The 27523-nt window shown below is 42.1% G+C and overlaps 1 protein-coding gene across 2 annotated transcripts in view; it reads left to right on the top strand.

Annotated features, from left to right (window-relative positions):
* Positions 1-27523, top strand: part of SLAIN1 (SLAIN family member 1) — a 50541-nt gene that overhangs the window by 6871 nt on the left and 16147 nt on the right. Inside the window, exons 2-5 of one of the 2 annotated variants that reach the window (XM_083168818.1) lie at positions 3025-3158; positions 20757-20906; positions 24901-25050; positions 25963-26316. In XM_083168818.1, coding sequence (XP_083024944.1) covers positions 3025-3158; positions 20757-20906; positions 24901-25050; positions 25963-26316 — 788 coding nt within the window. The remainder of the gene's footprint in view (positions 1-3024; positions 3159-20756; positions 20907-24900; positions 25051-25962; positions 26317-27523) is intronic. The other variant, XM_083168819.1, reaches the window with a different exon arrangement.

Raw genomic sequence — 27523 nt, 5'->3', positions numbered from 1 at the left:
TCAATAATGTTCTCTCCTACAAACAACATAGTAATCGGGTCAAGTTTATGCAGTTATTTTGCTTGTTTCTATCATTAAAGTGTATAACCTACTTCTAACATTTCTTGTTTATTGCTAAACCTCTATGCAGGCTAGTGGAGCATTTCCCAAGTCTTGAGAAAAGACTTTCCTCTAAGTGGGTCAAGAATTAAGTGGCATTCTTTGTAAACAAGGTCTATAGATTAGCTTCACTTTCAGGGCATGGGAGAGAACAGGAGGGAATAAAGTATCTTTTGTTTTGTGTTTGGTAGCCAATGCTGAGATGTTTATGATGAGCATGCATGTATGTACATCTATCTATCTATCTATCTATCTATCTATCTATCTATCTATCTATCTATCTATCTATCTTCATTTAGAACACACACTTATTATTATTATTATTACTATTATTAAAAGTTGAGTATCCCTTATCCGAAATGCTCGGGACCACGAGCATTCCGGATAAGGGATTTTTCCAGTTTTTGAAATAATTTTTTTAGGCATACTTACTTGTCCCCTGGTGGTGCCCCGGTTGACAAAACCATGTGCACTGCAGGTGGGGCAGATATAACATGTGAAGATGGAATTAGATTTGGGTGGCGCTTGTGCACATGGTTTTGTCCATTTGAGAAGGAATTTGCCTCTGAGAGTGAACCAGAATAAGGCCCTATGCCCAGAGGTCCAAATTCTAAAATACCCACTATTTTTTTTTTTCGGGGGAAGGCCTCATATTACCTAACCTGCAGCATGTATACAATGGAGATGTACTGTATCAAACTTTTCAGAGGGAGCAGATGTATAAATTGCCCATATTACCTGATCTGCCTGTAACTATCATTTTATAGAATATACTTGATAAACAATACTTCGCTTTATCTCTCAACTCGGTCTATGTACTAAAAGTCCCATCCACTAGTGCTATTTGGGCCCTCTTCATCCTGTTCCAAAGAATCAAATGAAAAGGGCCCAAGTCGCATGTGTTTAACCTCCAATTCTGATCTGATAAGCAGTCCCGTGTGCATCAGATCGAAGCCAGAGAAGGCTGCTGCACCAAGGATCCATTGGATCCCACAGCGGGGAATGGTATCGCACGCGATATATCGTTCAAGGGGGAGCGACTGTGACTTCTCCTCTTGGAGAAGTCTCAGTAGTGGATGGGGGGGGGGGGCTTAAGACTTGGAGAGATAAGGTATCAGCCAACCAGTGAATAACTGTCAAGTTACAGACTGTGTTTGAAGTATGACAAGAGCTGGTTGGTCGGTGCTTTACCTCAGTCCACCTAATATCACTCAAAGGCTTAGTACGTAGACCCCAAGGTTTGCCAAGTCTCTGCATTGTAATATATTGTAAAGGTACAAAACATTGTGCATCATTACCCTGATTTTTACTTTTTAAAGACTGCAAAATACACATCTTCTAACTGTTTTTGCAAAAAGTATTTTACACTACCTAAAGATGGGTATATTGTTAATGATATGTAGTGCAAATCACACAGTGTGTATGCTTAATTTCATTACCGATTTACATGCAGCTCAGTCTTGCCTATCTAGTTAACGACTGCATGTGTGGAGCCGGAGGCGGATGACCTTACTGACCAAATAAGTTACCGATATCGGTCAGTATGTATGTACTATACTGCACCACCAATATAGTTCACAATATCAGCTGTGCCCGGAGTTGCCAAGGGTGTACCCAGCATTACACATTCCTTTTTTATAGAGCGTCACCTGTAAACATTAGAGTTCCTGAGTGAGTTCATTCCATCGTCAAGTGTGCAAAACATGTCTACAGTGTGGGAAAGGGCTGCAGCATTTACAGTCATAACTGTGGTTTGGTGTGTGTTTTGGAGCTGCTTTAGAGTCCTATTGTGGCTCTGCACGTTTACTAGTCTCACAGGCTCATTTATTAAATGAGCTGTGCTGTTAATGTAGCCAAAGTTGCTCTCCCTTAATTGTAGACCAATCGGTGGTTAAAGTGGGCTGTAATGGGGTAGAACTGAGTTCCAACACCTCTAACGGTGATCTGGAAATACTTCAACCTCCACATTGACCCTGCACAGTAATTCTAGCAGAAAAACATTATAGTTTGCAGGGAGGTGCCAAAAACCCCACCACATCTAACGGGGAGGGGAAGGTGGGAAATGAGTCCCACCACCTCTCCTGGACCACTTTAAGCCTCAGGGCTTGCATATGCTCACTCTACCATAGTAATAGTGCAGTGTCATAATATGGTACCCAAAAGGCTTGCTGGTGCCCTTCCAATATGGTTCTGCAGTCTTGCATAATGTTTGTATGTGTATGTTGGTATATGTGTTGTAGTCATTGGATACTATGTTACTTGCATATATGAGTAGCAATGGGTCTAAGTATTTTTGTTTAATGAACTGCACAGAAATAATTAGACCCATTATTTTGCCACAAAAAAATGGAATTTACTATGCCCAACATCCAAACCAGTTTGTCTGGGGTGCCGGATGGCTGACAGACATTCGGTATACTGACAGTCATTACACCGAAGTCGGAATCCTGACTGTTAAAACCCCGACACTCGGGGTCCCGACGGCCACCAGCTATTCTCCCTCATCGGACCCCCATAGAGGGAGAATAGAAAAGGTATTAAGCGCAGCGAGCCACTGTGCCCGCAGCGTGGCAAGCGCAGCGAGCGTTGTGCTCCCCCTGCTGTCCGGGCAGTCGGGATAATAATAATAAGAAAATATATTACTATATATTTTAGGATAACTGGACCAGGTATTCTAACAGATTACAGGTGTTTGACTGTATTATTCTTTAGTGCGCAACATTCCCAAACCCCTCCGTTACTGACATGAAACACCTAAAGACACACCTGCAATAATATATAGGAAAGACTTGGCAAACCAGGAGTCCTGTCATGTCAACCTAAACAAAGATTCTCACTGCAGATATGCGCACATACATATGTATGCTTAATGGGTGATGCTGCATGATTCACTGAATAAATATATTTCTTTTATATATTTTTTAGGCTTTATGTCTCCCCTACTAAGAAGCCATTTGAGACATCCCTTAATCCAATGGAGTGGTGTAGGCAAGTTTTGGATCACCCATCTCCTGAAATAGAAGCAGCAAAGCGATCTCTTTGCTTCAGACTCAAAAAAGGTAATGTAGATGTTAATGATGTGTGTATGCTGGCATTGTCACTTGATGAACACTTTCTCTGATAATGCACTTACATGATGCATGCAGTATTCTTTTATTACAGATAGAAAGGGGTTTAATTATGTTTAATTACTTACTGTTGGTTTTTTAAAGATTCTTCAGATCATGTTTATATTTAAAGGGCAATGCTTTTACCTGCCTTGTTCTGCTAGTAAACGCATCACCCTTTTAAATATAGGGCATAAACCTGATTGGAAGCAATGGAACCTAATGCTTAGTAAACAAACCACAAAGAGCCTGTGTGGTTTATGGAGCCTGATTGATGGAACATGTGAGCCAGATTGTAAGGTATAAAGGTTGTACACTGCAGGAGCGTATTAGTATTCCAGTTCTGTAATAACTGCTGCATAAGCCCAGATATGTGACCATAACTGTGGAGAAGTGATGTATCTCATTAGTTTGAATTGACACCAATCAACATCATCTACTGTATATGTCTAGTGTCTGTGAGTCTCCGAAACATTGCCATCTACTGGCAGAGAGAGAAACGACGTCTCTTTCTCACTATTTTTTTTTTTTTTAGTGCATAATAAACAATGTATTTTCATGACTATGTATAATATATTGATACTATTAAACACAACACAAGCCAAAGTTGTATGCAATGTGCCAATGTTCAATACACTGTGCATGCACCGCACCCTTATTGCGCATGTGCAGTATTGGTCTCGCAACATTACACACAGTGGACCTTTATTCTGGTCCACACGCAGCGTTGTGTGTGGACTAAACGCCGCCTGCAGTGCTGGCCGCCCCTCCCCCCTTCGCAAGGGCCTATCCCCTGCATGGCTGCAAATGGATGATTTGCATAATCAGCCATTTGCAGCCAGGGAGAAATTATTTGATGATCAAACGATTTCTCCAGCACTCGCAGATCAAAGACACCCATGAAACGCTGGTGGTTCCCATGGGCTTTGCCCCTTGCCACCCCACACCAACCGGCCACACTGCTCGTTGCGATGGAAACAGCAAACATGTAGTTCGCCGTGCTCACTCGCCCTCCATCTGCACATGAGCAGAAATGCGCCTGCACAGACGCAAAACTGGTTCGCGAGGGGGGCTGATTGAATTAGAATAAGGTCCCGTGTGTTTGGAACCATGTGGGGGTGGCTAAAGGGCAGCGATTGCCTCTATTTTACAAAATAGAGGCTTGCTACCTAGTTTTTCGTGGGAGCGCTAGTCCCAAGGTCTCTGTCTTCCATCTGAAATGTCTTGTCCTTGGCGATGGAGCTGCGACAGCCGATGACAAATAATGCATTTCTAAGTTGGCTAATGGTGATGCAGGTGATCTGATCCCTGGATGCAGCAGAGGATCAAACATGCATGTAGAAGACATCTGCTTATACCACACTCCTCCTGCTGCTTTAACATATGTTAGCATCGCTGCTGCGAAGTACAAAAGATGCTCTTTCCAACCATATCTGAATCATCCCCAGAGCGGGGTCATTTATGCTTTATGTAGCTCCAGTGTGGTTACCTGCATTCCTACCAACTTTCCTGATTTTGGTGGAACAACCCTGAATTATGGACACTGTCCCAGCCTCCCAAGATCAGCACATTCATTCTGATTAGCAGGCTGCTAGAAGGTATAACCCCTGTGTCTGGGTGCGTATTGGTACCTTTTCTCATAGAATAAAAGCATTGACTGTAATATTGTTTAAAGTAACCACAGGAGACTTTTTTTTTTTTTTAATAGCTCAATTATTTAGTAACAGTAGTACATAGTTCAGTATTGTAATGCTTGTTTAACTAAGACAGGCGTTGCCACTTGTTTGTAAATAAGTGTAATGCACTACAGAACAGTGCCGAGAGGCAATTGCCAAGTTCCATTTGGATAAATGGTATGTTGTCTGGGTTGGTCGGTTATCTTTGTTACTTTAAGAGTTGGATATTGCTGTGTGAGCATACATTATCTTTGTGAAGCATCGGCAGTTACACCCATGTTACCTCACACAGGGCGGGATGTGTCAAACATAAAGGTGCCCACACACTAGAACGATCTGCGATCTTAAGATGTGCGCATAAATTATCCTTGAAATCTTTTGTCTGTTCTGGACAATAGATTTCAGGCAAGTGCACATCTTTGTAGAAAGAAAAGAAGGAACGACTCTCTCTCTTTTTTTGGGGCACTCTTGAACTGTGATTACATACAGTAATCTATTTAAACATCTGTCGGGATCTTCCGACAGATGTTTAAATAGATAACTGTATGTAATCACAGTTCAAGAGTGCCCCCCAAAAAAGAGAGTCGTTCCTTCTTTTCTTTCTACATACATTTTACTCTCTAGGGTGCACCTCCACGCCATTGATTTTGTGAGACCCTTCAAAAAAGGTCTCCCATACCTTCAAAATATTGTGGACCATCAGACCAAAATTGTCAAATCCAAACTGATTGTCATAACCTGTGCACTGATCAATCTCCCCCTTCCTCTTTTCCTTCAGAATTAAAGTGCACATCTTTACCAAAGATTTCTCTTAAGATCCCATGTGTGTTTTTATGGATCTTTTGCTAAATCTTGCAGCATGTAGCAAATCAGAAGATTTAGCAAAAGATCCGCGGGAGCACGCATCCGATCAAAATCGGCTGATTTGCGGCCGATTATTGGTAAAAATTTGCCAATTTTTCGCCCGATTTCTGACCGAACAGCAAAAAAATCGTTCTGGTGTGTGGGACCTTTGAAAACTGCAGTTTTCACAGGTTTGTGCATTCTGCATATGAATAAAATTTGGATACTGGAGATAACTGATGCAGCCTGCTGGCACTGCAGCCCTCCATACAAAGCTGTTGGGCTGCGATGTGCAGATATGCATCAATCTCCCAAAAATTAGACTTTTTACAGAACTTGTTTCTCATAGAAACATATGGGTTTTTTAATGTAGAGTTTCCCTCGCTGACGCTTCTGCAACTTGCACATGTGCATACAAACATAAACCTGGAGGTAATCCTTAAGCAAAGCATAGCTCTTATTGGGAGAGCTGTGCTTTGAGTAAATATGTATGCATATGCATGATACAAGCCGCCCACAGTATATAACCAATAGTTTTTTTGACAGATCTAATTTATTATGAATGCCGACCGCCAGAATTTTAAGAAGCAGTTCCTAAAGAATCCAATGCATGAGAAGAATAGCAATAGAGTAGCAATACAGCTAAATTGTGTGCAACTGAAACAGCTGCATCTTTTGTCTCCTAACCTACCCACATACAATATGCTGTGCATCTGTCATGTCCCCCTTTGAGCACTAGTTATGCTTATGCTGGTTGTCCTTAGGATAGTTTAGATTATTACAAAGTGATGTGTGACTCTTGTGGTAGCTGGTGGGCAGGCATGGAGTTGCACCTGCACGTAATGAATTCATATGTTGTCTTTGTGACATTAAAAAATATTACTTACATTTTAAAGTACAGAAATGAAACAGTGTGTTGTTCATTAAAATAATTCTTGTCTGGGTGCTAGATTTCTGCATCTGCAGACGCAGTACACAGGGATACGTGGCTCTTCTGTCAGTAGTGGGGACATTTACTAAGATTATAGTTCTCTTATAGCAACCAATCAGATTCTACTTCCTATTTAGCACATTCTACAAGAAATGGATAGATTGCAATTGGTTGCTATGGGCAACTCCCCATCTTCAATATAACTAGTAAATTTACCCATAGCAGGTGTATGAATTACTTCTCTTCCTGTCCTTCTCTCTAAGGACATATCCAATTAATGGTGGGTTTTACTCTGCGTGGAAAGCTCTTTAAGACTATTTAATTATTTATCCTTCCCTCACTCAGTAGAACCTCTTGTAAAGCGCTGATTCCATGTATAATGTGGCATACAGTGGGTTTCCCTACACATTAAGTACAAGATGCCGGAGTGTATCTAGCTGCAGCATGTATTCAGTTACACAGATTTCAGCTACATTTACAGTAACTGAATGCACCCTATTATGATCTGTTCGGGCAGATGGACATTAAAATAGATGAATGTGTTCAGTTTACAATGCTGATCTGGTTGTTCCTGCTTCAATGTTTTTCTATTCATTATGACCAAGTGGTCCTTTTGGGCTAGATGTACAATGAAATAATGAAAATCTCCCAAAATAGCACTTTATTATTTATTAACCTTTTCTTATATAGCGCACACATATTCTGCAGCGCTTTACAGAGAGAATAGTTGAACATTCACATCAGTCCCTGCCCCAGCGTAGCTTACAATCTATATTTCCTACCACATGTAACATAGAAACATAGAATCATAGAATATGACGGCAGATAAGAACCACTTGGCCCATCTAGTCTGCCCCTTTTTTTAAACATGTTACTTCAAACCATATTTGATCCTTATTTTTTTGTAAGGATATCAATATGCCTATCCCAAGCATGTTTAAATTGTTCTACTGTATTTGCCTCTACCACCTCTGATGGGAGGCTATTCCACTTATCCACTACTCTTTCTGTGAAGTAATTCTTTCTAACATTTCCCCTGAATATTCCTCCCTCTGGTTTCAGTGCATGTCCTCGTGTTCTATTGCTCTTCTTCCTGTGAAGAATGTCTCCCACCTGTACCTTGTTAAAACCCTAGATATAGTTGAAAGTTTTGGTACTTGTGTAATAGCACGGCGCCCGGCTACGCTACGTTTTCAGCGTAGGCTAAGCTACGCTGTCAGTGTAGCCCAACGGCTGCCTAGCATAGTTAGCGTAGTGACAGGCTAACGGCTCTGTCCCCGGCAAATCTAGTGAGCGCCTCTCACACAGCGCCGGTAACCGCCAGATCTCCTGCGCTGGCGGACGTCGGCGGAAAGGGGATCATGCGGCACCGGCAGAGAGGCACTCCATCTGTCTGAGATGTCTCAGTAAATATTGCGGCAGGGTACGGCAACCCTGCCCGTGTCCGCTTCAGGGAGACGGGGTTAGGGGGTTCGGTAGAACGTGCGTCTTGTGCACAAAGGGGGATGTGGGCGCAAGTGCGTCTCATGCACAATAAAGGAGGCATTTGCCAGTGCTCCATGTTACATACTGGCAAATGCCTCCTTTTCAAACCCCTACTATTCACACCAGCCCGAAGCATGGCGAGGGGACGCAGAATACATGTCCCCCCAACCTGTTCATACCCCCACTATCCACGTCTGCGTGGAGTTGATTTTATAAAGCCTGAAGTGTGGCTCCTGTTTTTCATAATCAAACCTCTACCTATCCCTGCTTATTTGGTTTTATTGTAACCCTAAAGACCATTCTTTTCAACTTGTCTTTTTGTTTGTGTTAAAAGATATTGGAAGGATAGACATTTTATATACTACACACTTGTTTGATGTTTAGGAAAAGTGTGCTACTCATCTCCTGCATTTCACCATATTGCCATCTATAGGGCCGGCACTTGAGGGGAGAGGTTAAATTAATCCAGGTGATGGATATGATATCCATACACGCATGCAGGGAGGAAAGGAAGGAGGCCGAGCAGAGCCAAATAACGTCTTTGACCTGGGTGACAAAAAAAAAAATCTGTTTTAAGCCCTGCAAATGAACATTATAAAAGGCTATTGTCCATTTCCTGTGCATCTGTCTGATGCTTTAGTTTAATATAGCTGATAAAGCAATCTCTAGTAGTCACGATCTGCAACATTTACATAAGTTTAGACATATGAAGAGTTAGTTCCATTAATGGGGACATGAGTCTGTTCTGGTAAGAGGATGAAATTTGTTCTAGGCTCACCTCGCTGGTTGGTGTGAGAAATAGCTCTGCTTTCAGGATTCACCTGAACAGTTCAGTGCTTCCTTAATCACTGTAAGCTTGTTTCTGTCTCGCTTGAGGTTCTGCAAAATCTATAACCATTTTCGTCCCAGTCACGTTCCTCCCAGAATTCAAAAGAATAGTTTGCAGTCAGTGTGGTTTATATGTTCACGGATTTCTATCCCGTGGTTTGTTCCGAATTGAAATGCTCTATTGTTTTATAATACAATGTGTGAAAAGGATTAACTCCTACATATACTTACTGTTTTAGTAATGGAGTCAGATTTTTAATTTAGGGCGGATACAAAGGTGATGCCACTGTTGTCACCGCTGTGTCTACAGTGTTGCTGTGAGACTATGGGGGTTATTTTGGTTCACTCCTTCTGGCAAATTCCTTCTTAGATGGGCAAAACCATGCATACTGCAGATGGGGTAGATGTTACTTGTGCAGAGTTAGATTTGGTTGAGGTTTTACTTCAAAATGAGATCTATATTGCAGTGTAAAAATAAAACAGTAAGTATCTTCCCTGCACAGAAACAAAATAACTCACCCAAATCTCACTCTCTCTGTACATTTTACATCTGCTCCCCTGCACACAGGCGAATCTAGGGGGTGGTCCGGGGGTGCATCGGACCACCCATTAGCCCATTTAGCCCATTCATGTAGCTGAGGAATGGGGCTTTCCAACGAGCCCAGCCCCGTGTCTCTAGCCCCCTGGGAACCGGAGATACTACCAGGCAAAGCTGCAACGTTTTCCCTATAGTTCAACGGCTGCCAGTTCCCCCTTCGGCATCACTGAAGCTCGAGGTTGATCTCAGTCTAACCCTAATTGCTGGGCCTTCAATCTGATACCATGCTGGATCCATATGGGTTCATTGGTTCCAGGGATATTGAGGTTAAACCGTTTTTTTCATTTCTTAAATGTAATTTCATGACTGTTTATGTTCTTTGAGGGCAGATTTCTCTGGAACCAAACAGCCCAGTTTCACGGGACCAAAATCATTCAAAGCCAACTCAAAAGTTCTTCAATATGATACTGGTCTCATGTAAATGGGTCAGTTGGTTCCGACGATATAGCTGGTTGGTTAAAGGGGGGGTAGGGAGAGGGGAGTGGTTGTCTCTCCCCCTCATACCAGAAAATGCAGGGACTAGGCTGGTGTATAAGGGGTGAGCCTGGGAATGTCCCTGCATGATCCTGGGACCATATTCCCGGGTAAATCCCTGCATTTTCTGTTGTGAAAGGGGTATTATTTCAAATAGCTGTGACCTGCAGTGCTCTGAATACAGCCGGGCAGCCTCCTGCTCTCTGCCCAGCTGTCAATGACTGTCACCCCTGCAGCTTCCGCTCCAATTCTTCTCCCCGCTTTCACCTCAGCCCACCCCCCCTTTAATCATGTGGTGCCGGCGCCCGGCGTGCTCCCCCGACGTCACGCACAACAACAGTGCGCACATTATTTCAAATGTCCACTCAGCTAGAGGGGTCACCAGGAGGGGAGTGGGTGCGTGCTCTGCGCTGTGCTCTGCTCCTCTCCCCGTAGAAGCAGCTGCACCGCTCTCCATCTCTCCCTGCAGCAGCACGAAAGCTCATATAAAAATTTTCAGTAAGTGGCACTTTTGGGGGCATTGCTTAAGGGACGCTACAAGTGGTGGTATGTGGGGGCATTACGCATAATGTGTGGCTTAATGTGTAAGGGGCATTACGGTGTGCAGCATCATGTGTAGGGTGGCCAATCCCGGGATCGGCGGGATCCCGGGATTTGGCCCCTAAAACGCCGGGATTTCAATCCCGGGATTGGAGTTTCCAATCACAGGATTTCGGGATTAGACTGCAGTCTAATTCCGGGCAGCGTGTGAGCACTTGCTCACACGCTGCCCGGCTTCTCCCATACCCGGCGTGAGGCCTGCGCAGCGTGATGAGGTCAAAGGTCACGCTGCGCAGGGCACAGCCATACAGCCATATAGCCGCACAGCCGCTCAGCCTTCCTCCGGCCCGCCCAGCCATCACGACTGCCTGCCTGCCGGTCCGCCCAGCCATCCTTCCTGGCCACCCAGCCGGCAACCCGCCAGCAGCCCTCCCGCACGCATACCTGGCTCCCGGCCACCCAATCAGCCCGACCGCCCACTCAGCAACCTCCGCAAATGTAAGTAAATAGTGGGCGGCCAGGGCGTTTTTTATTATGCATGTGGACATCTGTACTTAATGTTAATCAAGTAATCAAAAGCTTCAAACCTGCATCCACCTTGGTTCTAGTAATCGTTTGTTCCTTTTCCAGTAAACTTTAAAATATCTATGCCACAGTCTAACCTCTACACTTGGCTTTATCTCGGAGCCTGAACACTGCTGTTCAATTTTTACACTTGTGTTAGATAGAGATAAGGGATGCCAATCCCGGGAATCCCGGGATTGAGCATTTTTCAATCCCGAATCCCGGGATTGAAAAAATGCCCCGGGATTGGCATCCCTAATCATGTGTTAGGGGCATTATGTGTGCAGCATCATGTGTAATGGGTACTATGGTGCGCGGCATCATGTGTAATGGGTACTATGGTGTGCGGCATCATGTGTAATGGGTACTATGGTGTGCGGCATCATGTGTAATGGGTACTGTGGTGCCATCAAGCAAGAACCCCCTAGCATTGAGCACGTAGGTAAGCAGCACTTATGTGGCAAATATGTGATGGGCATTACGGTTTGTTATATAGTATGTAATGGGCATCATGATGTGTGGCACAATGTGTAATGGGCATTATGGTGTGTGGAGTTATGTGTAATTGGCATTACGACGTGTGGCTTTATGTGTAATGGGTATTACGGAGTTTGCTAAAATGTGTAATGGTCATTACTGTGTATGGTCTAAAGAGTAATACCACACCCATTTTTGTGATGCCACGCCTCCTTCCCATGAGGCCATGCCCCCTTTTGCCGTACGGCTATGCCACGCAAAGGTCCCCCTGCTATTATATCTAGATCTGGGACCATCCATTACCATAATTCTATATTCGCCTATACCCCTGCAGTGCACATGGTTTTGTCCATCTAAGAAGGAATTTGACAAAAGGAGTGAACCAGAATAAGGCCCTATATGTAAGTGCTGCTTTCTGATCATCTTCTGCATCCAGATCAGTTTCTCTGGCCATTAAAGCTTCATCCAATGATGCAGCCACTGGTTTTGGGTTGCCCAGGAAATGGTTCTGTAACCCCTGTTTTCTGAAGTGCTGATGTGGCTTTTGGGGCACTGTGAATGATATTGCAACACCGTATTTGAAAATGTCCAGTGTGGCTTTTCTGCAAATCAAAAACATTGTGCTTTTTGTGTAAACATCAAAATGGTGTCAACCTCTAAAGTTCACTTCATAACCTCTCTTTACTTTTCCATGACCTTTATTTATTTATTTATTTATTTTTTTATGGTGTGTGAGAATTTAAATGTTCAAAACAGTCCTTTACGGAACTGTTTTATGCTAGAATAGCACCTACCTTATACAGTATGTACATTTTTTTACTTACATTACAGCAGTTTATATAGATCAGTTACCTGTGCTTCATCTCCTGTCCTTTTCGCATTGGTTTCTTTTCGCATTGGTTCCTGTAATGAGTATCTTTTTTAGGTAGCCCCTGGCTTACAAACCCAACTTCATCAGGATTGAGTTTAGTAGCACAAAAAGCAATGTGCCCCAGTCAGGAAAAATTGGCTGACATTGGGTTTGTGTCGCTGCAGGAAGGAGTGGCTGTAGCACTTTGGCGCCGTAAAGATGTCCAGTTCATTCCCGTGTACAACTGCTAGAGTTTGTGTATAGCAAACTCTACTGAATAGGATACGGTTTACATTTACAAAATAGATCACTATAATCCATTCTGCTAATTTAACTTAACAACTCTTCAAACAATAAAAAAAAAATCCTTTTAAATAGTAGTTTTTTTTGGGGTACTTGTTTCCTAGAACGGCGCCAACTATCAATTTGCTTAGTGGGCTATTCTGCGTAGGGAAATCGCATTGCATCACATGGGCCATTTTAGTGCCATGCGATACCATCGCATCTGCCGCAAAATCGCATGCGATTTTATAGGGTGTGCGATGCCATGACATTAGGTATACAATAATTTGATTGTATGTCCCAAAAATAGGTTTTACGCATCCCCCCCCCACTATCCACGCCAGCCCGAAGCGTGGAGAGCGGCAGCGGAACGTGTCCTCCGACTTTTTTATTACCCCACTATCCACGTCTGCGTGGCGTTGATTTTGTATAGTGTGCAAAGCAAACCAGCGAGCCTGAAGCTTGACATGTAAAGTAATCCGCGTCCCCTCGCCACGCTTCAGGCTCGCTGCGCTCGCCACACTATATAATATCAACTCCACGGCGCCGTGGATAGTGGGGGAATGAAAAGGTCGGAGAACGCGTTCCGCCGCCCCTCGCAGGGTTGGCGTGGATAGTGGGGGGGGGGTGCGTTTAAACCTATTTTTGGGACATACAATCATATTATTGTATAGATAATGTCATGGCATCGCACACCCTATTAAATCGCATGCGATTCTGCGGGACATGCGATGCGATATAGTGGGGTACAATGACCATAGAAAAAATTACATGAAAAAATCGCATCGCATGCCGCTATAATGGCCCATGCGATGCGATTTCCCTACGGTGCCGTACGTATGAAATCTGGGCGCCGTGCTAGGAAACAAGTACCTTTTTTTTGTATTCTTTTGTTTCTCTTACCTTTTTGTATTATTCATACCATCCTTTTGTTATTCTAATTATAGTTCTAGTCGAAAATCCACACCATATCCCATGTGTGTTTAAATCTGGTACTATCCATTGCCTCCCCAACCATTGACTTTGCAGCACCCTAAAGATATATAGTAATGCAAAGTAGTGGCTTTAGCTGATATTTCAGTATAACCACATTTTAGATTGCGAATGATTAAAATTTATGTGTGAATAACATTGAAACTTGACCAATTGTGAGTCCTAATCCGATGTTGGGGAGTGATTTGCTAAAAGCGACCACTTGTACTGTAATGCTTGTTTTATGTTGGCTTCTCTCACAGAAGGCTTTGTCATTTCTGGCGTAGGAATGATACCTGAACGAAATCTAACCTACTTTTCATGGAAATGGTTATTCATTTATTATTTTAGGAGCAGGTTGGGCTCTTTCACAAAGATTGGCTTTTGTTTGCCATCTTTGTTACTGTACCAAGTGGTGAATGATGACTAGTTTGGGTTTCAGCATGTGGTATTGCTGTGGGTGAGATACAGCTATGGTTGCACTGGCACAGTTTCAGTTCTAAATGACAGTATGTTGTTGCTTTGGTCCAATAGCTGATTCAGATCATTAAAGAAGATATTCTTTGCATCTTCCAAGATCAGATCTCTCTCCTTCCATTTCAGAATGCACAACTTCCAGGGAATGAAACATGAGAAGTCCCAATATACCCTCTTGGAAAATAAGAATGTATTCTCTCCTCTGCACTAAAATAATACAATGCTATATAATCTTTGTTCCCTATTGTGTAACTGGTGGCACATTGATAATTATTTGGGTTATACGCTTACTATAGTGTACAATAAATGGATTTTACACTAGTCTTAAAGAAGAATGATAAATATCTAATTTTAATGAGCATTGTGGAACTGACTATAGGGTGATTACATTTCACATGTTGGCTAGTGCTTTTTTGTAGTCTAAAGCTCACAATCCTTGAAGAGACGTAGGGCCTAATTCAGAGATGTATGCAGTACCGATGGTTTGTGTACATCTCCACACAATGTTTTGAGCTCTGCAGATGCCACACTGCACATCTGCAGATCTCATTCAGTGCCCACAGAGCTGCAGCATGATTGATATGCTTCAGCTTTTTGGTGGCAGTGACTAGAACAATTTCCCAAAACAGAGGCATGTTGTTTCCTATTTATGGGGGTGCTGGCAACTTCATCCAATGCATATTTACTGGCCTTGGAATTTGGACATGAGGCGGCCATTTTGAGTAGACTTACTAGGTTACTCAAATAGCCGATGCTGTGAGGCAATGGTCGCTATGGTGATTTTATGCTGTTTGCTTTGATGCTGCACTTGGGTCTGCAATGCTGGTGCTTTTGCCTTCAAGCGTCACTTGCAGCATTAGGGTGGCCATTCCTGGGATTCGGATTGTTGGGATCCTGGGATTTCATGCATCTAATGTTGTGCAGCATCTGGACACCCGCTTGCGTCCATGGCTGTGTGGCTCTGCGCAGCATGACATGTTAGAGGTCACGCTGTGCAATGCCACTCAGCATCCCTGGCCACACCACCCGCCCTCCTAGCTGTCAACCACACCACATAACCCCCTGACCCCACCACCCACCCTGCCCACCCTCCTCATTGCCAGCCGCACTGTCAGCAACATTGCCTGCCCCCTATGCATTTTTGAAAATTGGGAAGCCAATCCAAGGAATCCCGGGATTAAGCATTTTTCAATCTCGAATCGAAGGATTGAAAAATTCCTTAGTGATTATCTTCCCTAATTAGCATATATTCTGACAGAAGCTGCATTAAAAAACAAAGCTATGGTCTTTATACAAATGTATATACGGCCCTTAATGAATAGATTTTTTTTTTGTAGATGGTAATTGAATATGCTGAAAACTTGGCATGTGCGGCGAATCCTGTTTAGGATTCCTTGCACAGTCGCCGTATTCCTGAAGGGTTGGAGCATTCGCTGCCAGCCCTCCCAGTCACCGTATTCAATGCCGCAGGGGCTCGCTGCCCCTGATGGCGATTCTTAAGGGACGGCGGCAGGCAGGGAGATGCCCCTTCACATAATAAAATTCCAGATTTTTTGACACCAAATAAAAAAACCTTTATTTTAAAAGTTCACATTCCAGTTCACCATAAAAAGATGGCGATTGCTACACGGTGACACACTGCGAAAATCACTTAGAAAGCAATTCGCCATCTGATCATTGAATACACTCATGGCGAATCGAATTGAAAAACCACAGAGAATTGCGGAGACTATCAGACGGTGAATTGTCCATCCTTCACTGTTTGCTGTCTGCGAATATTGCACGTTGAATAGGGTGATTCACTTTTTCAGTAAAAAAATTCACCTTCGAGCATGAAAATAGCACACATTCGCCGTAGAATATGGCGAATCAGCCTCATTGAATACTGCCCAAAGAATGCATTGAAGGCCTGCGTAATAGAATAGAATCAATTTTCTTGGCCATGTATGCTTGAGCACACTAGGAATTTTTTGTGGATTACAGTGCAGCATCAAGCAGGGCTGAAAAGGGAGGGGGGGCTTGTGGATGTGCTTGTGGCTTGTAATAAATTATATTCGCAAATCCACCAGGAAATGTATTGAGACGCCCACCTACAGCATCGTATATGCAAGCAACTGCATTTAAATAGGCAGCAGCAGCAGCGGATTGATCCTTCGGTAATTGACTCCCTGAGTAACTCATGTTGCAGAGAATGGACTCTAGCACCATGTTTTGTGTGTTCCAGATCACAATTGTAATCAGGTTGTTCACACTGGAATTAGATCTCTGTAAGGATCATAGTTAAACATCTTATGGGAAAGAGCATTCCAGGGGCTATATGTGTAAATCCTTATACTTACTGCAGCTTAGTATATGTTACAAATTATACCCTGGAATATGTAGAAGATAAAAAAACATATCCAGAAAAAAATTTGTTCTGGATAAGAAAGCAATATTTATGTTCACAAGTTTAAGCTATAAATTCATGAAAATCTATAATTTCCATTTATATTTTATTATACCTTCAATGGAAAAACTGCACATAAATTGCACTTCACAAACTTGTACAGTCTTATAGTTTTATTTCATACTTGCCTATTTTTGAAAAAGCATTTCAGTAAGATTGTGAAAACAAACTATGACTGCGGCCTTAAAGTGGACGTATACTGCCTCAGGCTTGTCATAAAATTGACTTACATCCAGATGTAAACAAGCCCTTATGCAGTTATATGTTTGCTGTACATGCTGTATATGAACTGCCAAGTGGCCATGTAAAACTTGCTTGTAGCCATAGGGGTAGCTGTGTTATGAGGGAGAAGGGGTATCGGCGCACCTTATGTGCACTGATACCCCTTCTCCCCCATGTAAGAAGGAGCTGGTGTACTCTAAGGGGGTGATTCCGAACCAACCAGAATCACCCCCTAAATGACAGGGATGCTATGCTCCCCAGTCCATATCAGCGCTGCTATCTAAATGGGGAAGGAGACCGCATGTCGGCTTGAGCTTATGCACTGTCTCCTCAAGGGGACATCACCAGAGGGGTGGAGTTTGTGCTCCCCTGCTTCAGCAGACAGGATGTTAATATGTTAATAAGGCGAAGCCGGAAGTGTCATAGCAGCATGATTAGTGCTGCTATAATACATTTGACTAGAGGGAGAGGAGAAGGTGGAATGGCACTACCCAACCTCAAATTATACTATACCGCTAGTCAAATATTGCTAATGGAGGATTGGATAGAGGGATCCGTGGGCTGCGAAAGGGTAAAAGAGCTTTTGGGACAGAGAGAAGTAAATATAAACCCACTTCAGACTCTGTTAAACGGACAGCCATGTAAACAGGACCCCCCTTTAGTGATCCAAGCAGTTAAAATATGGAAAGAAACAAGCAAATTATTGAAATTCCACAGATGGGATGAAGAACACTCATTAAAAGACTCAAAAGGCCTGAAAGAACTGAATGATATCCAACCAATCCAAGTATGGGGCCCGTACGGGGTCAAATGGTTAAGTCAACTATACCTAGAAGAGGGAATGAAATCATTTGATCAATTGCAAAGGGAATTCATAGTCCCTAAGTCCTACTTTTATAGATTCTTGCAATTAAGAAACGCACTGTCCATACAATTCAAGGTGGAAACCCCTAAATTTGGTATTTCCCCAATTAGACTTCTGTTGAGGGAAGATAGCAAAGACAAAAATATTTCTAAAGTATATAAGAAACTTCTATTAGCCAAAAATGAGGAGGGGTTGGATATTACAAGAAAGAAGTGGGAGAAAGATCTGGGACACATAGCGGAAGAGGAGTGGGAAAAAGCACTAGCAAGTATACCAAAAGCAACCAACTCCATTAGGGTACAACAGGTACGGTTATTTGTAATACATAGATCCTATATTACAATGGAAAAACTGGTAAAGTTTGGTGGGAAAACGTCTAATGAATGTACCAAATGTAAAAGGGCTCCGGGATCTTTTTTTCACCTCATCTGGGAATGTGAAGTAGTACAAGAGTTCTGGACGAAAGTTAAACAAAGGCTGTGTAACCTAGGGATAGAGGGATATAGACTTACACCAAAATTCTGCCTCCTGAATATAGAGGAGGGCAATTTGGGAGAGAGAGCGGATGGGGCACTCGCTATAGTATTGTGTTCATTAGCAAAGGTTATGATTGCCAGGACTTGGATGGCTAAGACCGGTCCAAGCCTTGAGCAATGGAAGGCTTTGGTGGATCACACGGCTCTGCATGAAAAACACATATATCTCACGAGAAATGAATAAATATGAGAGGATATGGAAGAAATGGATAGAACAGTAAAAAACATGCACTAAGTTAATTAATAAATAAAAAAACTCTTTTCACAGAATACAATTAAATATAGAATGGTAGAACACAGAATAGATAGTATTGAAATAAAATAGACGACAAAAGAAATATTTGAATATATAATTTAAAAAACAAACCTAAAAAATTATAATACACTCATATGGACACAATTATTTAATAATTTATATTACACGGGTGAAGAATGAAAATAGAGCCGTGTGGAAGCTAAATAGCAAGGCCAAATAGCTAAAATACTCACCCAGAGAGCGGTAATCTAAAAACAAGGAAAGAGGTACACCACCGCATAAGGAAGTAACAGAGGGCAGGAGGGGCAAATATGTATATATTTTTTAATATTGTATTTGTGTAACAAATTGGGTAGCTTAAATGGGATATAACAAAGAGAGGTGGTGGTGATCAATATCGGGGAAAACTTTTGTAGACAAACACACCACCGACCTAACTGTATGTAAGTGTTAAATGTTGTATGTATTTTGTTATCTGAAAACCAAATAAAGAATATAAAAAAAAAAAATAATAATAATACATTTGGCCCATTGCACCCATTTCAATGTTTATATTTGTAATTGATTTATTTATTTTTTCCAAGTATATAACAGCTACATAATGGGGTTAATGTAAAATAACCGGGCTTGGTACATTCTTCAGGGAGATTGCTACTATTGCTACACCACTGGCAGATTTTGGCTAGGCCTCAGGCTAATCAAAAATGTGGGTTGGACTTGGTGGGATGTCAGGAGTGGGGCGAAGTTCCATGCTTGGGAGGGAGAAAAAAAATAAAACTATTTAATTCCACTCAGCCACGGATGGCAGAGTACCATTTGTGGTGTGCCATTGATGGATCTTCAAACACTATCAATGGATGATGGCCATCCCTAATCATCAGGCAAGTAATGAAATATTTGGCTCTGATTAGTTCTGGCCATTATGAAGGAATATCATCTATTTATGAGATGTACAAAAAAAGTTTTTTTGTGGTGAACACGTTTTGGCCAAGGGCCAGTTTGAAAATGCTGTACCTGATTGTGTCATATTAAAGCGGTCCAGAAACGGTGTCCTACTGTAAAAGAGCACTATATATTATGACCATGTGTGCTAAATGAACAACTGAAATTAGGATTTGTACTCCTTAATTGTGTTGATAATTAAAAATAGACTTGAAGCACTTTGACTATACAGTAGGTAGGTTTTACATTAGAGTGGTTTGTCAATTGGTGGGACGAGTGCAGTATGTTCCAGGTAATTATTATCATAAAGAGGTATGTGTACTAAGTCTTGGAAAGAGAGAACGTGGTTAGAGATAAAGTACCAACCAGCTACTTACTGTTATTTTTTTTTAAACACCACCTGTAACATGGTTAGCTGATTGGCTAGTACTTTTAGTGTTCATTCTAGCACCCTGCACCTTTCAAAACCTGCACAATTACTCTTTTCTGCTTAGAATGTCGCTCTCTGCTGTGGTATTCTAGCATAGTATGGTCTGTGTCTCAATACAGTCCAGACTTTACTAGAAGCTCTAAAGCAGACCATGACACCCCAGGTAGAAAAGAGGAACTGCACAGGTTTTGAAAGGCGCAAGGTGCTAGTATGAACACTAACATAATCTTTCTCCAGGGCTTGGTACATAGACCCTTCGTTTGGCACCAGACTGAACCATTAATCTGCAAGGGATGCGGTCAATTTGCCGGCGGTCGGAATCCCGGCGGTCAAATTACCGACGCCGGAATCCCAACCGCCACAATGCCAGCACTTTGTTCCTCTATGAGTGTCCAAGACACCCATAGAGGGAGAATAAAATAGTGTGCCGAGCGTAGCGAGGCAACGGGCCCGCTGCGTGGAGAGCAAAGTGAGCCCGCAAGGGGGGCGATCCACTGCCCCCTCTTGTCGGCTTTGCGGCGGTCGGGATTCCGGCGTCTGTATTTCGACCGGGATTCCGACTGCCGGCATTTCATACTGGACCCATCTGCAATCGTTGGTGCCCTACATGGTATACAGAATAACCTGCTTCTGCGTTTTAGTAAACCTTTTAAATGAACTGTAAAATGTATATATGCTTTTTATTGTTCTTATGTCTGACTAGTTCTACAAGTTCCTTTCATGGAAAATGTGCACAACACTTGGCACAAATGAAGGTGATGGTACAATTTTTTTTTTTTAGTCCTGATCCATGTTATTTTAGGTATTGTTTTAAAACAAATACTAATGAGTATTCTTGTTCCTTTTTTATATTTAGCTGGTCGCTGGAGGAGTCTCTTTTCCACTCCTGTTTCCATGTCTTTTCCATATAGTCCAGTTGCGAGACTCACTCCATATTGCAACGGCTTTAATTCTCCCAGCATCCTTAAAACCCCAAGTAAAGCAATACTAACACCAGAAAGGACAGGTAAACCTACAACTTATTATTGTTAAATTTGTACCAAAAAATGTTGTGGGTTTTTTATTCCAAAGTAGCTTTTTTTAATTTGCAATTTTTTTTTCTGTGGTCTTCTGTTTACATTTATACTTTTTTGGCAGTGCAATTTTTTTTTTGTTGCTTTTTTGACATTGCTTCCATCACTGAATCAGGCTTATTGTTTAGCAAGTCATTCCAGTACATTTTTTTTTTTTTGCCTGTTGTTGAATCGGCTTGTAATTGGCCTGAACAAGTAGGTGCTTAGGCAGACTTGTGTGCATCTGCCAGTTATGTCAGCCTGTGTCTGAGGAGTTAGACTGGAAGAGAAAAGAACTGTTTAAGTCGGCTGGGTACAAAAGGGGCATGTTTCCAAAAATGTGGCTCTTGCAGACTTGCACACATTATAGAGAAGGTGCAGGTACAAGTCGATCATGTCTTGTTGTAAAACAGGTGCATAAACTGCCGATTTTGAAGATTAATACATAGGGAAGTGTGTATGGCTCTACATACTGTATGTGCATGGTTGTGACATTTTCCCATGCTGCTTTTTTTATGCTTTCTTCAGGATTATTCTTTTAATCGCACACAATTGATACAAATGGGATAAACTTTCTCTATAGAGAAGATTACATTGCACTGTTGCTCTGTTGGTAATAACCAATGCTAGTCATGGCCATCCTAAAAGCATTGTAGGCCCTGAGTGAAAAAATCATAACTTGCCCCTCCTTCAGTCCTGCACCATCTCTCCAGTGAACGACTATCAGCACTCTGATTGATACATAGCTCCAGCCATCCACCAATTCTCTTACTGACGGCCATTCTCTGTCTGGCTGCAGACCGGGCGAAACATGTAGAGAACGCTCCCTGGCCACTGTGATTGTGTGATCACCTCCTCTATTGCTCGATGGCCCCATGAATTGTGCAGCCCTAGGCTGCTACCCATTGTGCTTATAGGATGAGGTGGCCCTGATGCTAGGTTCACATGCTTCATATACTTTAGAGCAATGCTTTCAGACATCGTGTATTACTATTCACAACCAAGATCAAATTTTCAGCCATTTAAAATTATTATGTAAACTTTTCTAAAATGTTAAGTCTAAATAATGTACACGTAACCATTTATCTACATCGCCTTTTATGTAGTCTTCAGTTTTGAAAAATTCACTGATGAGTTCATGATGACCTATTGATCCCATTAACTGGTGCAATTAAGATGTTCTTTATATACTGCACTGTAATAGGCCAAAATGTATAAGAGTAAAGGTCCCCATACACTGTACAATTTGGGCCGATTTCACCCATTTCCTGGTGGAACGAGCTGAGAAATGTGGTGAAATCTGCCCAAATCACATGTTTATGACATCCGATGCACTGTCCCATGCGCATCGGAACGGAGTCAGAGGTCTGACGAGCTGCACATAGGATAAGTTGTATGTGCAGCCCATCAGCGGCACATCGCAAGTTATTTTTAGTACCAGCGATGTATCGTCTCCAATGCTGTCCTAGATGTGTGCTAGTGGTGCCGCACACCTATTTGCAAAGCAAAGAAGTGCTGGGCAGGAAAGGTGCTCCCCATTGCGGATGGTGGGCAGGAAATTTCAAAAATTAATAATACAAAAGCATGGAAGCTACAAATTCTTTTGAATGTTTTTTTTTTTTTTTTTATTCTCCTACCCTCTGCGAGTTACATAAAATAAATTGCTTGCAATTTATCTCATGTAAAAAATGACACATCAAGTGCCAAATCATATGGGAGCCCTCCCAGGGAGCTGTCGAAGGAGCTCAAGAGAAATCTGGTGTACTGTAGTGTAGGGGGCCTGATGGATCTTGTTTCCAGTATGAGCACTATTTTTGTTTTAACCCAAAACATTGTGAAAAATAATCTAGACTACATTTATTTAATTAATCCCTAAGTGTGTATCAATATAGAGCTTCTATCACTATGCTTTTATCTTTCTGTTGAGAGCAAACCTTACATAACCTACTACCAAACACTGTCGCTCTCAAAAATTGGGATATTGTAGGTAAGCAACAGCACGGATATGCCGTAAAAATTGCCTATACTTGATGTAATGGCTCATATTAATTGCAATCCAATAATGCAACCATTTCATTCTAATGTTTCCAAATGATGAAAATTCCTGAAATCAGAATTTGTTTGTTACTTATTTAGGTAGTGAAACCACCAGCACTAATTCACATGGACAGACCTTTTTTCATTTGTCCCACTCTGGATACAGACATTTATGAGATTTGTCACAGAGCATTGTTCTTCTGTACATTAAAATGTAGAGACTAGAATGCATGCATGCACATATTGCTTTTGCACATTAAATATTTTTGGCTGGGCCTGTAACTCTTACTATTTGTATAAGTATTATTAATCATTAGTAAATATTTTTTACATATTTGTATTGTATTGTAATTTTATCACGTCTTTATGTGCAAGATTCATCTGTACTGTTTATGTCTAGTGGGAAAGCTTTGTGTCAATAAGTTAAACTTTTCCTCTGCATAAAATGCCATAGGTAGCCTTGTTTGCGGTTACTTTGGCCTTTGTGTTGACCTTATCTCAATGACCTAATCTCAACTTCTCATAATGATACTAATGAAGCACAGACACTGAAAATATGGGAAGCGGTCATCTATTAGAATAAACTTAGGTCTACAGTCATTAGGTCGACCCCACTAGGTCGAACGGCAGGAAGGTCGACCTGATTTAAGGTCGACATGGGCCAAGGTCGACATGACTTAAGGTCGAATTTGCATAAAGGTCGACATGAGGAAGGTCGACTGGTCATAAGGTCGACATGGGGTTTTTCACAGTTTTTTGTGCCGACAGGCGGTATTTCATGCCCTACCATCCACTAGGGCGTGGAGGAGGTTATTAAAGCTGTGGCGAGCGAAGCGAGCCACCATGCCCGAAGCATTGCGAGCGTCCGATTCTCATTGCCAACTGTGTCCATGTCGACTGTGTCGACATTCGGATAAAAAAAACCCAGTGAAAAACCCATGTCGACCTTATGACCAGTCGACCTTCCTCATGTCAACCTTTATGCAAATTCGACCTTAAGTCATGCCGACCTTGGCCCATGTCGACCTTAAATCAGGTCGACCTTCCTGCCATTCAACCTAGTGGGGTCGACCTAATGACTGTAGACCTAAGTTCATTCTGACAGATGTACCGATTCCGAAAATATACAGTATGTGTACACCACTCTTTATAGGGGACTAAAAGGAAAGACGTTGTTAAGGTCCATACACACACAACGATGTGTCACATCGTTAACTACCAGTTCATTTTCACCCTTGAAGTGAAATAGAATGACCTCATTGCAGGTGATCGCTGGTGCACGAGGGATGACAAAAGAAGCAGGACCTTTTTCTATTGAAAAAACAAACAATGTTAACGACCATAGCCAAGTTGACCTGCATGCATGGACGATGGCTTTGGTATGTGCATTGTTGGTAGTCGTCGGTCATTCACAGCATAAACACTAGACGATGTTAAAAGATTCAACTCCTATACGACCCTGAACGAAGTCGTTCTGGGTTGTTCAGGAGGTGATTTATAATGGGGTCGTTCATCATTATTAAGAAGACATCTTAGTGTGTATGAGACTTAAGACAGACACAGTCCTTACCAGTTCAGGACAAAGTATAAATGACACTTTTTTTCTGACGCTATTCAAAAGGTTATGCAACACATGTTATTGAAATATTCTTAAACAAAATTTATGTAAATTATTTTTCTTTATGGCTTAACTAAATTTCAGCTGAACTGTTTGTTTGAATCAATGTTACAGAATTAGCTGCCTCATAATAAAATAACTAAAATCGGAGATGGTACTGTGTTTCACTATTGGATAACAAAACCACTTTTAAACATTGTAATTTTAGGTCTACAATATGTTGGTTAGATAATCAATGTTTCACACAGTAAATGCATAAGTAAGTGTAATTTATATAGATTTATTTTTCTTAGGTTACAGTTTGAAAAGTTCACCTTTAAGCCGACAGTCTTCGGTGGACAGTGAACTCAGCACGTCGGAAGTGGAAGATGACTCAATCTCTATGGGGTATAAACTACAAGACCTTACTGATGTCCAGATCATGGCACGATTACAGGAAGAAAGTAAGAGCACTGTCATACTTGAACTTTTTAAATTGCCAATCGGAATTGGAGTCTATGCTGTTTTGCAACTGCTCATGTTTTTGTTCTTGCAGTTTATGCATAAATTCCACATGCTAATGGAAAGAAAATACAAATGACTATTTGCAATTAAAGATAGACCATGACAAATTACTGTTGAATGTAATGGTGTAAACACTGTGGTTGTGGGTTATTTTGTACTTCTTTTTATTATGAAATGACCCAACCTCATATATGCACTTCAGTACACTAGTCAAATCAAAATTCCTACTGGCAGGTGCTACTGTAATGGTGTTATCAAATGCTACTTGGTAGCCTACTACAGACAGGGGTAGACCTTGTTTCTACTTTCATTAGAGTTCCCCATATCACAGGGAAGGGTGTCCCAGAGGAACTAAACTTATGGTGCCCATACACTAGGGCAATATTGCTACAATCCTTAGATTTCGACCGCATCTGTGCGATAAATCAAAGGATTGTATACACGACAAAAGGGTCACCCGACGCGATGTGGGGGCCTGCTGGTCAAATGTTGCATTGATAGATTTTAGGTACTGCACATATAATTTATTGAATTGTTTTTAACCACATGCGATTGCTCGCAATGCAGGTGTCTTGTTCGGGGAGCGGGTGGCAGGAGCGTGGGTGGCGGTGTAGCGCAAGACTGCCGCCAGCCTTCTTCCAGCACCCGATGTGGCATCGCAGATAGCATGCGACATTGGGTGCTGGAAAAAAGCACTTTAGGCACCATAAGATGCGATCGAATGCGATCAAACTTCACTTTGCGATATTGCATCCCATCCGATCACCCTAGTGTATGGGCACTATTAGACCTATGCAAAGTGTCAAGTGTGTCAAGACTGCCTACCTGAAACCTGTTTTATCTTTTTTGAGGCCTCAGGCAAGATTTTGCATCTACCTCCACATGCAGTTCAGTATCAAGACATCGCTCAAGCCTTTCTCTGTACTCCAAAAAGAAATTATCATGTGCCAGTAGCGATCAGGAATCAGATCGCTATAGTGTTGAAGATGATGATGAAGACTTTGATCTCTTACCACCACCCCAACCTCGACTCAATCGGTGCTCTCCTCTCCAACGAAGTATTCCTCATTCACAAACATTCTCCAGCATTCGGGATTGCAGACGGAGTCCCAGCTCACAGTATCTAAATTCTAATGGATATCAGCAATATAGTTTTTCATCTCAAGCCCAGACACCAGAGCAACCACAAAACAGAACTAATGCAGGTAAAGTCTTTGTATTCGAAAAATATTTTTAAAGATTTTAAACTGCAGTTACTACTTTCTTCCAATGTTTAAAAATGCAATGTTAGCGAATTTTTACTGACTCCTGTCTTTATCTGTCCGTATGTAGTCTGTGACCTTTCTCATAGCTGGCAGTTCAGTGGGTACCCAGGTTTGGTTAACATGCTGTGGGTTTTGTGTGGTGGAGCGTTCTACAAAATGAGGACGCTTGCTTTGTAAGCATGCTGAACCCAGGGTTTTTGTACACTGACTTCCCGACCCAGACAGAGGAACTCCCGGTGGCCAGTCTGAGTAATCTTCGTTTAGGCTTAAATCTGAGCAAGCTTACGTGCTGCATACAATATCCGAGCATTGCTGCTGCTTCCTTCAAAAGACTGCATCCATCTTTGAATCAGGCCCTGAATCCTTTTTATTTCACTTAGCTTGAACAGATTACAAAAAACACATGAATTAGAAATAGATAACACCAAACGCACACAAAGATTGCTCGTCTAATTCCTGGGATGTGGGGGGTTGGGGCGCATCCTCTTCATTTGGCATGACGCTTCATGAGTTAAAATGACCATTCTAGAACTGATCTCCACTGTTTATGCAAAAAAAAGGGACTGAGGACATTCAGAATGTCAATACTAGACTGGACCGCTATGATGTTGACATGGCTAAAATGTGGGTATCTAACATATGGTTAGAGAGAAAACATGTTGATATAATGAAAATGTGAATCTTAGGGTTATCTATACTTGACGAATATGTCAACGTTATGATGTCAGCATGGTCAATGTAGCATGGCCAGTGACGACCGAAAATATACTGAACCTCAACAGAAACAGATTAGCAGGTCGTTTTATATTCTGGGGATTCTTCAAAGTCAAGCCATGACACTTGCTAGCACCAATGTAACAAATCATTTGAAAGTTGCAGGAACCCCGTACTGCACAATGCATGAAAATCTTATTTACTTTTTTCCCCTCATTATTTCTTACCTCATTCTGTACCTACTGTGCCTGGATGGTCCTCCGCCCCCGGAGAGGAGTGGTGGAGGCGGACGAGGCGTCGGGAGACGGACGGGAGAGGATCGGAGGCAGCCGGAGGAGGCGAGGAAGCTGGAGGGGCAGAGCACGCTAGCTCCGTCCTCCAGACTGATGGGGCAGCCAGAGGCTGCTGGGGTCGGTCCCAGGCTCCCGCTCCA

This window comes from Crinia signifera, chromosome 2 (genome assembly GCF_055691185.1).
Source record: "Crinia signifera chromosome 2, ASM5569118v1, whole genome shotgun sequence".
In the NCBI taxonomy this organism is placed as follows: domain Eukaryota; kingdom Metazoa; phylum Chordata; class Amphibia; order Anura; family Myobatrachidae; genus Crinia; species Crinia signifera.
This window is presented reverse-complemented; position numbering and strand designations above follow the sequence as displayed.